This window comes from Chelonia mydas, chromosome 10 (assembly GCF_015237465.2).
Source record: "Chelonia mydas isolate rCheMyd1 chromosome 10, rCheMyd1.pri.v2, whole genome shotgun sequence".
Classification (NCBI taxonomy): Eukaryota; Metazoa; Chordata; order Testudines; family Cheloniidae; genus Chelonia; species Chelonia mydas.
In genome coordinates this window covers 16,691,142-16,705,314 of record NC_051250.2, presented here as the reverse complement: position 1 = coordinate 16,705,314, position 14,173 = coordinate 16,691,142, and the positions used below count along the sequence as shown (strand labels likewise).

General features: G+C 39.6%; 1 protein-coding gene across 1 annotated transcript in view; it reads right to left on the bottom strand.

Annotated features, from left to right (window-relative positions):
• Window positions 1–13,181, bottom strand: part of DNAH3 (dynein axonemal heavy chain 3) — a 103,340-nt gene extending 90,159 nt beyond the window's left edge. Inside the window, exons 1-8 of the mRNA XM_027826793.3 lie at window positions 12,818–13,181; window positions 12,587–12,648; window positions 11,492–11,614; window positions 8,800–8,901; window positions 4,595–4,820; window positions 3,109–3,178; window positions 1,006–1,195; window positions 224–413 (exon numbers count right to left, since the gene is read on the bottom strand). Coding sequence (XP_027682594.2) covers window positions 224–413; window positions 1,006–1,195; window positions 3,109–3,178; window positions 4,595–4,820; window positions 8,800–8,901; window positions 11,492–11,524 — 811 coding nt within the window. The 5' untranslated portion in view covers window positions 11,525–11,614; window positions 12,587–12,648; window positions 12,818–13,181. The remainder of the gene's footprint in view (window positions 1–223; window positions 414–1,005; window positions 1,196–3,108; window positions 3,179–4,594; window positions 4,821–8,799; window positions 8,902–11,491; window positions 11,615–12,586; window positions 12,649–12,817) is intronic.
• Between the last annotated feature and the right edge of the window lie 992 nt (window positions 13,182–14,173).

The following is a 14,173-nucleotide window of genomic DNA, read 5'->3' as shown; positions in this document are numbered from 1 at the left end:
CTATACTAATTGAAGTCTTATGATGCTTAGTAAATAAGGATACTTGATGAAACTAGAATTAAATGTTGCATTGTCATGGATTGTATCTTCACGGAAATCTAGAGTGATTCCACAGACCTCAAAGGAGTAAGCCATGTGGAGCTGAGAGAAAAATGAGGCCCTTTATTTTTGGACTGCAAAATCACTGCATCTGCCAAAACTACTGAGAGGTTTGCCCCCTTACCAATGTTTTTCATGAGACTGATGTGGTAGTCATCCTGAATCTCTTCTGTTAAACTATGAAGCAATTTCTCCAGATTTGGGTTGGTAAGAAAATGATTTGGAATATGCTTTAAAATCATGTCTTTCATTTCTTTACTCTGGGGCACCAGCATGTCTTTCCGTATTCCATTATGTATGTAATAACAATATCTCTGTAAAAATAAAAATATCCTTATTATATTGACTTTTAAGACAGACTACTGACTATGATGAAATACTTTCCAGGTTTGTTTGTTTTTTAATCTCCTCAACCTTTTTCGCAAGGGTAGGGCACTTGGACTATCATGTGCCTTAGTTATTTCAAACTTGAGTTCCTTTTAAACCAGTACAAATTTCTGATGTAATTTTTTAAAGTAGTTCCATCTGCTTAGATATATTGCCCTGGGCTGGACCAACTAAAATTAGGAAAATGCTGCTATCTGAAGTGCGAGCCAACAATATGAGAGGTTATGGATTTGGTTAGATGCACTTAGATGCAACCCACTGGCTTGGAGAACACAGATTGAGGTGTGAAAAACTATTCAAAGAAAAGGGAAACAATTGGGAAGGACATGGAGGCAGATTTAGGGTTAAAAAAAGATTTAAACACGGTTTGTGGTATATAGTTTTTATACATGCTTTGTCTGGTACATAGAAATTTTCTTCTTTTCCCAATTTATGCCCAATTTAAGTGGGCATAACTGTACATATTCATACTCCTGATTATGATTATCATCACTTTTCTCAACTTAAAAAAGTTAATACCTCTGTATCGCTTTCCGAAGGTGACTGTTCTTGCTTATGTATCTCCTCCTCATGTTGAAGCATGACAACAAACTGTTCTTCTGGAGTCAATGGTTGGCTGTCTGAATAATGTATGATGCCTAATTCTGGACTATGTCTATCTGAATATAATGAATTTGAATCTAAACTGTACAGTTGGGTTGGTGTGGTTCTGAAACAAAAGGGCACCAGTTTAGTATACTTACAACCAGAGATGCATTCTCACAACATTCTGGCCAAATTCATGCCCTGTTTTCAAGTGGCATTATGCTGAGGATGAACATGGCCTTTTCTACAGTTCTTCAACTATTCATGAAGATGTAGTACAGCCATATACCAAATTGCTTCATTGTAAACAATATACATGCTGCCTTATTCCCTAACATTGTAATATGAAAACTAGCCAGTATATTACAGATATGGGCAATATATCTTACAGTATATATACACAAACCCCCAGTCTGAAATAGTCCAAATTTGGTAACCTTCTGGGCATGCTGCAAAAGACAACTGTTTGATAGGGCATTCAGAGAGGGATGGCTGATCATTTTCATGCTACAGACTTTTAAATTGCATTGTTAATATGTGATGGGGCACCTAGTGGCTTGGCTAGGCATCTTTTTAGCTATTTTTATATCAAAATAAACAAAACATAAAAATATGTAAGGGTAGTTATAATGACAAAAGTGGGTAATGTTATTATAGGCAAACTGGTAGCACCTATTATTAAGTTTGACTGACATTTTACATCAGATCCATTTTCAGCTGCGTATAAGTTTGCCAAACTTTAACCATTTAGGCTGAAATTTTCCATGCCAGGTGTCTACCTGAGGTTGAATACTTATGGATAATTACAGTCAAAGTGGTTCAGCCATTTCCAAGAATGAGACTAGAGAAAAATATGTTCTGTGGGTTTTTTAACTCATGTTACAATCTGGTAATCTTTTCTTTGAACAGCTCTAGTGCCCCATGTGTGGGGCAGGGGTTTGAAATGTGGTACAGGTGGCCTTTGTGGCAGAAATGTCCCCTTTTTGCTGTCCCCATTAAAATCTGCCTAAATTTAGCCAAGTTATAAGCCACTGAAAAATTGCAGTTCACACATCCGCAGTAGACTTCTTAGATTTTAGAAGATAAATTCCCCAAAGACTCCATCCGCCTTGGGCATGTTCCAGCCGGGGGCTGAGTAGAACTTTCCTTGCAATTGCAGCTCTGGGCTCCTGATGGCCATGATGGTCCAGGCACCTGAACTGAGAAAAGGGAGTCTATCTCTCTTTTTCTCTCAATGACCTCCCCAACCCCCACACACACTTGCAGGAGCCTGTACTGAATGCAGAGGGAAGATCTGTGGGGGGAGGGGAGGGAGACGCTGGAGAGAGTAGACTGGGGATAGGGGTCCCAGATGAGGAAGACTGAGACTGGGCCTGGAGGCTGGCAGCAGGGGAGTGGAGAGGAAAACTGGAACTGGATGGGCAAGAAGACTGGGACAAGGAGCCAGGGAAGGAGATTGTGATTGGGAGTCTGTAGGGACAGGGAACATAGGCAAAGGGTGGGGAGAAACGGGAACCAACTGCAGGCCAGGACATGGGAGACAGATCAGATGGGGAGTCAGGGGAAGGTGGGAACAGGTAATGTCTGGGCATAGAGATGAATTGGGAAAAAAGAAACCAGTATTTTCCCACTATCCAAAAGTACTGTATCTCTGAAAAACTGATAGTGTAATTAAAGCATATTTCTAGTTGTCTTGTGACTACTGCCTGTGAATATATCATCTATCTATGCACACCCCAGGGAAATGATTCATTATCACAATTCATTAAATGTGCCATCTTATATGCTAGAAGTGAAATTCACCCCTCTGCAGAGGACCAGCAAAAAGTGCCACATAAGCTTTCTGCTGGCCCTCTCTGCTCAGGCAGGAATTTCACAAACAGATTTTATAAAAAACATAAAATTTTATTATAACTACATCCAAACTAAGAGAAAAATTAAAGCACCAGGATACCGTAAGTGTGTCAAACTGCAGAGCTCTAATTCTGAGACTGATTTCACCACTCCATGTCTTTATGATCAACTATGGTACATTACCTATCAGATTCACATTTACTTATTTGTGTAAGTTTGAGCCTCTTCTCAGAAGGTGCAAATTCTTTTGAAGCTATAAGTATCAGTCAAGAAAATAATTTGTAATAAGGTTATTTCAAGTTATTGCAAAGCAGAGATACATGTATTAACTACAACAGACAATGAAATAACAGAAAAATATAATCTGCACATAGAGGGCTAGGGTCCTGATTCAGCAAGGTACTTAAACACATGCCGAAGTACCTTGCTGAACTAAGGTTCAGGAAAGCATTCAGCGTGTGCTTAAAGTTAAGCACGTGCTTAAGTTCCATTGACGTGAATGTTTAAGTGTTTTCCTCAGTAGGAATGCTTTCTTGAAATAGGACCTATATTTCTAACTTTTACATATAGGTAGTGCAATGCAATACCTAAAGGTAGTGCGATAAAATATGAAGTTCTACCAAATTCACTATATATGACTAATTTATGGACAAGAGGCTGTTATGAGAGGCTATTCAGACATATAAATAATCAATCACCATATAATGCCTTTTCTTCAAGGAAACAGACCCTGACTATGACAGCCTTCCATTTCACATACTTTTATTCATTTGAGATGCATGTGAATCCAAGAAAACAGGTGAAGAAACAATGGTAAGAGGCTTAGTGAACCAAAACAGAGCCTACTTAAGTAGTGTGCAAGAGAACAAAGTGGATACTGAAACTCTTTTGTCAAATTCCCAAACATTTGCCAAGATGAAAAGAAAGGAAGCAACGGGCCTGGATTAACAGACAACAGCTTTAGACAAATAAAGTACCGTAAGTAATGGGAAGTTAGCATACTACATTATAGCAATCTCTCACCAATAGCAGTGGTTTATGATGAGATGCCAGAATCCTCAGAAGAAAGTTCATAAATTAAAAAGTGGATTTTAAATTGTTGTGACCTTGTGTTTGCATACCATAGAAGGCTCTTCACTCGGAAGGAGAGCTTAGGTGAATGAAAGGATTCTGTTGCCCCTGCACATTATGAAAGAATCAGTCTGCTGTTGTTACTGACTACTGTTGACGACTTGCTGGAAAATAAGAATTCTGGTCTGTGAAAAATTTTGAAGTTTTGACATTTGGTTTCAGTCCACACTGAAATGAAAACAAGACATTCAGAATTTTTTGTGATAAAACATGATACCACCCCGCCTCAGAATAACCAATAGCCTGCTGATTAGGATACAGAACATGGAGGTTCAAGGCCCAGTCTCTGAACGTGGATCTCTGGCATCCGAGATAAGTGCCCTAACCATGGAGCCATTAGCTAATCTGGCATGGGTCTCTTTCTTGCTCAAGTTCTATGAGCTAAACCTCTGGCCATTTTATATCCAAACTTCACCCAAGAAAGATTAATAGAAGAGAAGGTCAGGATTACAGTGACTGCAGATTTGTACGGCTAATTAAATATGCAGAGATCAAATGAACCATTAGACAACGTGCTAATATATGCAAGTATGGATACGTGGTGAGACTGCCCTCTGCTTCACTGAACCCAACGTTGCTCTCGCCATTGCAGGGGGAACCATTTTATGCAGATCTTTCAGTTTTAGATCACGTGCAGTAAGTGTGTAGTTATTAGCTATGGAATCACTCGGGCTTCGGTAATAACGCTGTTCTTTAAATGGAACTGCCAAAGTCCATGACACTCTTTGCATCAAAGGAGGATAATAGCTGTTCTTAAGGACAAGCTGAAATTGAAAAATAGTAATATTATTAAGTCCTTCGGCTATCTAAGTAGTGTCTTCCTGTAGCTAGCACAAGAATAAGTGCTATTTCTTAGCCTGAAGTCAGCCTAAAACTCTTGGCTCTACCACATCACAAAGACCAGTTCACATTTGCACTGACTGCTGTTTTAAAAAATCTGTATGTTTATATAACGCTCATGAAAAGTTCCAGACTGACAGGCCTGAAGAATGAAGTTATAGACAAGCGACAGTGCAGGCAGCAGCACTGCAAGCTTCCCCACACTGCCCTGCCAGTGAGCCTCATCCTTGAGCAGGAAAAAACAAGGGCACATCACTCTCCACAACCACATGATCCTTGGTCAGTCTACTGAACCAGCCACCCAGAGAGTTGGTCAGTGTCAGTTCCAGCGGTGTTTCCTGTGATGTGGATGTTTTGTCGCTGAGAAACACTAAACAAATTTCATGCAGGCCACTGAACTGCCATCAACTTTTGGTAATTACCATCCTAAGCTGTAGTAACCACTACCCTAGAGGTGAAAGTGTATGAGCAAACCACTGAGCCATTTGGTCCCTCCTTTAAAACAGTCAGATTCAACTGTATCCTGGTGCAACTTCAGTGGACTTAGTGAAATGAACCTATTTTGATTTTGATTTTTTACAACATGCTGAAGATCATATGCAATACACAAATGAGCAGTAAACTAAAAACAAATAGTTTATTTTTAAAGTCAACATTCATATCAGACGATTGGTCAATTTTTTTTGATGGAATAATTTTCCATTTGAAAATGTAGTTGTCAAAATCAAAGCGTTTTGCATGAATATACAAAATATCAATGAAAATATCAATGCAAACATGTTGAAACTATTCAAAAGGGAGAATTTTGTTTCTACTTTATCATTTTGTTTCATTCCGACTTTATTGTTTCATTTCAACCTTTAATTTTTTGAATTTTAACTTTTATTTTAATATCTATAATATTTAATATTATATACTAATGTTTTGGCATTATCAAAAATGTTTCAAGAAAGTTCTTTTGATGTATCTGAATCAAAATATTTCAGAATTTCCATTCTACAAAATATTTTGAGATTCCAACTTGTCCTGATTCAGGATGAAAACAAATTTTGGAATATTGCAATTTCCTGTGAGGGAGAAATTCCATTTTCAGACCAGCACTAGTTATGATATTTACACTCTGGAATCATTTTACTGGTAAAAGTCACACAAACCTGAGATGAAAATACCATAACCAATATTTTTCTCTAGTTTCTCCAGTTTAAAGAATAACCCATGTAAAAAATACATCTAGTTGATTTTCATCATCAAGTATATATTTTATTTCCTTATTGGTTTGATTTATAGCCAGCATAGTGATGCTTTTACATGTATTCCAGCTTTGTCTTGATGTATAATATATTCTAACAATGGCAATTTAGAATGACCAACTGATTTGTTATATGACTGTATATGGTAATATTCTTGAAAAACGAATGGTGTTCTTAACTTATTTCAGTCATTATTGGAACTTCATTGAATAATTGGAAAATGTGTCTGAAATGTAGACTGTTGTGGAAAAAAATAAATAATGTTGGGTTTTCGGCAGCAGAAAAAAGCTTCTAAAGCTTGTGTCCCCTGAAGAATTGACTACTGGCCTTCTAAGCTACTGTATCAGACACGGAAGCTGTGCTTTACTTAGAGGAAGAAACAGTCCCCTTGCTGGCAGCCAGGAAATGCCACATTAGACATCATAAAGAAAAGGAGGACTTGTGGCACCTTAGAGACTAACAAATTTATTTGAGCATAAGCTTTCGTGAGCTACAGCTCACGTCATCGGAGTGATGAAGTGAGCTGTAGCTCACAAAAGCTTATGCTCAAATAAATTTGTTAGTCTCTAAGGTGCCACAAGTACTCCTTTTCTTTTTGCGGATACAGACTAACACGGCTGCTACTCTGAAACCTGTCATTAGACATCATGTAGCTGTATCTAGCTGCCCCCTTCTGAGGAACACAGTCTGTCACTTTACACAGCCTGACTAGCATATATGGCAAACAAGCCAATCTGGCTCACGGGAATGACAGTTGGGGACAGAGGTGATTTTTATTTTTCCCGGTGAGTGCTCCACCCCTGCTCTGCCCTGAGGCCCTACCCTCGCTCTGCCTCTCCCCAGCCCCTCCCTTGACACTCCATCCTCTCCACCTCTTCCCGCCCCTGCTCCAGCGCGTCTCCCAAGGCCCAGCCCTCAGCCCACCTCTTCCCGCCCCCACTCTGGCCCCTCCCCCAAAGTCCCCCAGCAGCTCGCTGCTTTGCGCCCTCTCCTGAGCACCTCCGCCAGCTGCCAAACTGCTGATCGGCAGTCTCCACTGAACAGCTGTGGCTGGTGAGAGCTGAGCACCCCCTATTTTTTTTCCCACGGAGTCCATGGAGCTTGAGCCCTGGAGCACCCAAGGAGTCGGCGCTTATGGTTGGGGAGACACTGTCTCTTCCTCTCATAACATCCTCCTGATCCTGTATCACTCTTAGAGCCTGATCCTGCATACACTTACACACATGTCTTTAATGGGGCCTTATCAATCAATACATTTTTCAACAAATTATTTAATAGGCTTTAATCTTACCCCATCTCCGTTTCATTTCTTCTCTTTTTTTCCTACATTTTTGTAACTTTGAATTTTTCCTCATCCTCCCCAATTCTCTGTCCCTTCAAGCCCTCTTCAAGCAGTGCTATAAAGGGATCTACTCTGTTAATCAGCTGAGAGAAGAGGAAATGTTTGCAACACTTATGCCTAAATGCTTGTGTAACACCAACAGGCCGGGGTCGGCGGGTGGGATCAAACTTGGGATCCCTAGAGCTTAGTGCATAAGCCTCTACTGCATGAGCTAAAAGCCATATGACCCTTAGCTAAGGCTGTAGAGCAGACTCATTAATCTCTCTCTCTAAGTGGTCTCAGTGCCACTAGATGGGACAGAACACCACACCTAGATTGTTCCCTCTGTTAAACTTATGTCCTGTAGTCCCAATTTTAATGGGAAAGCTCATATATATAAAGGCTGTGGGATGGGACTAGGTAGTAGATTCCTTACAAAATATTTTCACACCTAGAGAGAGGAAATGCACATGCCTATACAGTATGAATGTTCTTCAGATCACGGTTTCTATAGCTCCCATTTTAAATGCATATTCCACTTCTCACATTTCATCCCACTTAACCTTTCCTCACCTAATAAAATAATGCAATGAAAACATAGCTATTTGCTTTTTCACCTCCCTTTGCATGACATCATTACTAGCATCAAGTTTTTAATAATTTAAAATAGCTTTTTTTAATAGGTTCTTGACATCCTGCCTTCTATTCCCTCTCTTCTCTTTCCATTCCCTCGAGAGCTGCAATTAAACATGACTGCTCAGCTGGCCATCACCATATGACCTCTGGAAAGGCAGATTATTAAGACATGAAGTAACTTCCTTCCATTTGTGTTACTGATGCAACATTTTTTCTTCCCCAGTCTATCATGAGCTTTAGTAAAAAATGATAATAATACAGTTGGCCAATTTACAATAGATGATAAAACCACATTACAACTACTGTTGTGGGTTTTTCTTATGATCTATGTGGTTAATCTTATCAGTAAGGAAACAGGCATTCATACTGCTGTTAAAGTGCACTCATACTCCCTAAAATCTCTTTTGAAAGTTCACAGGCTGTATTCTATTCAGTTTCTTATACCTCGCCCGTCACCATGGTAGCTGAGAGCTTTTCAAAAGAGTTTTCAGTAATGTAACTAGCATAGGTAACTAGGCTCTTGTATAATTATATAATATTTGGAAAGGGGGAGAGTTAGATGAATCTAAAACCTGATTAGCAGCCTAGCCTGCCCTTTTACCTCATCATCAGCTTAAAACCTGAAAATATCCAATGCCTGCAGGCATTCCAGTACTCTACTTAAAAGTTTTATTTGGGAGAAAAGATGACACATACCTGATACAGTTCTGAGGGTTCTGTTTTGGTTGAAGCTGGCAGAGGTGGCAACTCTGGTATCCCTTTGGAATAACTCATATTATACACAGAATTATTTTGGGACTAGAGAGAATAAAAATATGTTTTACAAAAAGATTTTGAACTGCTCCGCTTGACAAAGGACTTTATTCATGGAGGATGGAGTCACTTGAAGAATAGTATGTTTCAACTGTTCTAACGTAAGAGAAAATGGATATTCTTACTCAGAGCAAATCAGGTTTTGTGGCAGCACTGTCATCTTTGACCTCTTCACAGCCTTAGGAGAAATGTGTCTATTTCAAAGAAAAACCTGACTTTGGAAGCATCTTTCATTCCTGGATAAAAACTATGGAGCAAAAGCTGATATTCCAAAATTTAGGTTTAATTAAAAACAACAACAACAAAGTGCTCATGTTAGAAAAAATATTAAAGTGTTTATCAAAGTCTGCCTCAAGACACAGATGGCTCACACAGTTAGGTGTAGCCAACAGGACCACAAGGAAGTGATATGGCCAGCATGACTTCCAACCTCTATTGACTTCCCTGTGCATTAGATACCCATTTTGTAGCTAGGTGAACTGCAAGCAGCATTTCACTGTAAGATCAAACAAGACTCAGACCCACACCCTTCAGGATCCTGGTCAAGCACCTGAACCAGTCAGCCACCACACCTGTTTTGCTTTGAATGTTTGCTCTAGCAGGTTTGGAACCAACTAAATATTGCAGCATTGTAACAGTGAATGTATACCAGAAAGTGAAACTGACTAATGCTTGTCTAAACTGAGTGAAATGCAAAAGGTAAATACAGGGCTTTTACTAGGCAAAGGAAATTAGAGTTCAAAAATTATTTCAATTTCAATTCAGGGAGTCAAGAACTTTACAACTCCAAAGGACGCTGTGCTGCCAGGATAGAGAAGAACAGAAAACAGAGTAGAGGGATGGGCTGTTCCCATGTGCACTAAAACCCATAAGATTTCAGTGTGGGTTGAATGCATCCGATGAAGTGAGCTGTAGCTCACGAAAGCTTATGCTCAAATAAATTTGTTAGTCTCTAAGGTGCCTTTTCTTTTTGCGAATACAGACTAACATGGCTGCTACTCTGAAATGTGGATTTCAGAACATTTACCAAGTCACAGAAACATGCCATCAGCAGCCCCCTTGAGGGGCTGATGTGCTGAGACAGCTTTCTGGCATTCCATGTGGAATTTTCTCAGTACATTTCCCCCTCTTATAATTTCTTCTCTGTGTGCAGGGTTCAGGAGGTGCCCAAGGAAATTATATAAAACGAAACTAGCAGCAAAGAATGTTGGACTCACAGGCTCTAAAATTTTACATTGTTTTATTTTTGAATGCAAGTTTTTTTGTACATAATTCTACATTTGTAAGTTCAACTTTCATGATAAAGAGATTGCATTATAGTACTTGTATTTGACGAATTGAAGAATACTTTTTTGTTTTGTTTTTTTACTGTGCAAATACTTGTAATCAAAAATAAATATAAAGTGAGCACTGTACACTTTGTATTCTGTGTTGTAATTGAAATCAATATATTTGAAAATGTAGAAAACATCCAAAAATATTGAAATAAATGGTATTCTATTATTGTTTAACAATGCGATTAATAGTGATTAATTTTTTTAACCACTTGACAGCCCTAATATATATATATATATATATATATATATATATATATATATATAAACCCAGGTAACATTCCATATGGAGCTAGGAAGCACATTAAAGGATTACAGAAAGCTATAGTACCATACTGCAACAACTATTGTTTGGATTCTTCCAAGTCTATATCCCTTAAAAGAGCCATAAAACCCAACTACAGCAGATGGGTAAATGATACCAGAAACATGTAACATTCAAGTGCATTGTATTTGAAGGCCAGTGCATTAAATCACCATCAAAAGGGCACGTATTATCAGTTATAATTACACTTCCAGAATGTATTATTATTTCTATAGGATGTTTCTTTGATACGTTTTGTAGCAAGAGGCTATTGACTCTTGATCCATGTGGCTATAGCAGAGAGACAGTCCCAACTGTATACAGCCAATCAAATTCCTTCTTTTTTGACACCCAGTGAAGAGCTCATTTATAAATGGGATTTATAAAAGAAGGAAGCTGATTGACCTCCATAGACTATTCTCCAGCACACAAAGATACAAGATAAATCATAGTTTTGGGCCATACTCCATGGTCCTTAATCAAGCAAAACTCCACTGAGGTCATCAGGAATTTCACCTGATTAAAGACGGCAGAATTTATTGGCGTTTTTTGTTTGTTTGTTCGTTTGTTTGTTTGTTTTTAAAGTGAACAAACAATAGAGTTTATTAGGAGTTTGTTCTTCCTTAAAGTTCCAGGAGTTGGTAGGAAAGTGAATATTCCTGCTAAGGCAGCTCTTGACATGCTATAAAAGCCATTCCAAAAATTAATATCCTTTTAACAGCGTGCTTGAGCTATATTACCTTTTCAGAGGGAATACTTTACAGAGGCTAACGTGTGATTAATATTTAACCACATGGAGCTTCTTTGAGCACTCTGATCTGTAACCAGCAGTAAGGATCGTGAAGAATCCTTAATGATAAAGTGCCAATTGTGTTCAAGGTTTTCAAATTTCATTGTGAATACTTCACAGAGCCCCAACAATAAATCATTCACTTACCCTCAGGAGCCTTGGAGTCTGTGTTGGCTTCATTGTAAACTTTGGTCAAATTGTTTCTTGTTTGTTAAAATGTGCAGATTAGGTCAATATTTTTCTTAAAATAAATGAGCTCGTATTAGCTACCTGCATACAGAAAATTAGGGAAATAGTTTCAGAACAGAGTTTCCATTCAGGAGACTAGAGAAAGCGTTAAAATAGATGCCTGCCTTCCAGACATCCCAACAGCTGGAAGGAAACAGCTCTCTTCAAACTCCTTCCACCTGTCTCTTCCTCAAGTTGTCTTCTCCCTCTCCCATGCTGCCCACACTAAGATCTCTTCTCCCTGCTACACAAGCTCTCTTCCTTTTCTATCCCACTTCAAGCTCACTTTTTCCCTGCACCTCATCTCAAACTCTCTTCTTTCCCCCTCCAGCTGTCCCAAGCTTTCTTCCACTCACCTCCTTCCCCAAGCTCTCTAGCTTCCACTGCTCCCACCGCCAGCTCTCTTCTCTGCTTCCTTCCATGCCAAGCTCCTTTCTCCCCCCCACCTACCCCATATTCTTTTCCCTCCCTTCCACACTGCCTCCCACCCACTCCTTTTCGAATGCCCCAAATTTGTGGGTTTAAGTAAACAATTTCACATACATTTATTGCTGTGAAAAGTGAACAAACATCAAAGTGTGAAGGAGACAGACAGACACACAATGCCCACTAAGTCTCTTCCTAATTTAGTTTTTTCATTTTGGGGGGGGGGGGAGGGGAGGGAGAGGAACAGGGCAGAGGAGGTTTGGTACCTGGTTTGCTTCTTATCCACCTTCCTGCCTGGCTGCAGCTCCTAATGCAAGTGAACTTCTCTGACACTTTGCCTTTAGCTTCTCAGCCTGGTAGCCAAGGTGACAGCATTTTTGTTGCTAGGAGACATAAGAATGACTCCTTTTCCCCCTCCCTGCTTTCCCCCTCCTCCACAATGGCTGAAGAAAAACTCCTCCCAGTGTAATCTTATGTACTGCTGTAGCCAGGAAGGAATGGTTCAGGAATCAGTCGTCGCTGCTATCAGCTTGTTTGCTATTATACTGTTGAAAATTACAGGGATGTTTTGGGACAGATTACGGTTACCTGGGGTAGGGCTGGGGGAGCCACCTATCCAGCAGAGGAGAGGCAAATCAAAAACCTCAGATCTGAAAGGGAAAAAACAGGGATTCAAATCCCTGAATCCAAACTTCTCCAGGCACTTTTTATTCTGGTTCTGAACCAAAATCCATGGGGTCCCAGAAGTTTGGGTTCAGATGTGGGTGCTTGAACCCCTGTGCTGCCCCAGGAGATTCATCCCGCTCCCCTCAGACCCACCTCCCATCCACTTGTCTTTCACCATCTTCAGAGAGAGAATCCTGGTATCCTGACTCCTCACCATCCAAGTTATTCAGAGGCTCCAGGGTGGTCACTACCCCACACTGAGCCTGGTACCTCTCCTCTCCCAACCCTCTCAAGAGGGCTCTGGCAGCCACATGCCTCCTAATGGGTCTTCTGAAAATGATAAAAGACAAAAACACAACATCACCTGCGGATGAAACTTTTTCACAAAGCATTCCCTCTATATGCGACCTCTCAGTCCTCATCCTGAAAGGAAACCTGCACACCTTCAGAAGATGAGCCTGGAAGTTTAAATTCATAACTTTGCTGGTAAATATCATGGACTGAATAGAGTCACTGGATTTATTACAAGAATCTACAACCCCTCCCTCCCCCATGACTGGAGAGATGTTAACAGGCCACTTCACCTTGAATGATCCCTTGAAATATGTGTTAACTACTATGTTAAACAAACTGTTCCACTTTATATTTAGCTGTAACACTGACATTTCCCAGACCTGAAAAAGAGCTCTGTGTAAGCTCAAAAGCTTGTCTCGCTCACCAACAGAAGTTGGTCCAATAAATGATATTAGCTGCTGACCCACCTTGTCTCTCTAATATTCTGGAGAACCAACATGGCTCCAACAGCACTGCATACCCTTTAATAATGTCAGATATGAATATTTTTAGTAGTCTTAGCAAAACACTCTTACCTTTCTCTCTCTCTCTCACTCCTGTCTTTGAGTATTTCTTTTTTGCTGTGCATCTTTGAGTCCAGAGCCTAATATAGGCAGTGGAGCAAATTTTGAGCTGATTTAGGCCCCCATCCTTCAATTTAATAAATGGACAGATCCTTACATCTGTACAGTCTGACTGAAGTCAATAGGTCTCTTCAAGGGCACAGGGTTCCATTGAGTCTGTTAAAGCGGCTCATTCATAAAGCTTCATTTTATTTTAACAAGACTGTTGCAGAATGTATACAGAATATGCAAGGGAACTTGAAAGGATTTTCCGCCCCCCAATATAGTGTGCATATTAAAAGGGCAGTATACGGTCATGTATCTTTTTTTAAAAAGTTTTCATCTATGTTACTAACCACCTTTGATTGCTAAAGCCCCAATCCTCTGTGAAACTCCTTGCAGTATCAGGGTGCAAAATGAATTTTAAAAATCTAATTTACTTTTCACGAGCTGGACTATTTACTTTTTTCATTTCACTTAACTGGCATAGTTAAACTAGATAGGTCAGTTTCACTCTCGTGATCAATCAGTTTCACTGTCAGGTTCCCATGCCCTAACACAACTCTGCGATGTTTCGGTTACAAACACTATGGAACAATTTTTAAATCTAATA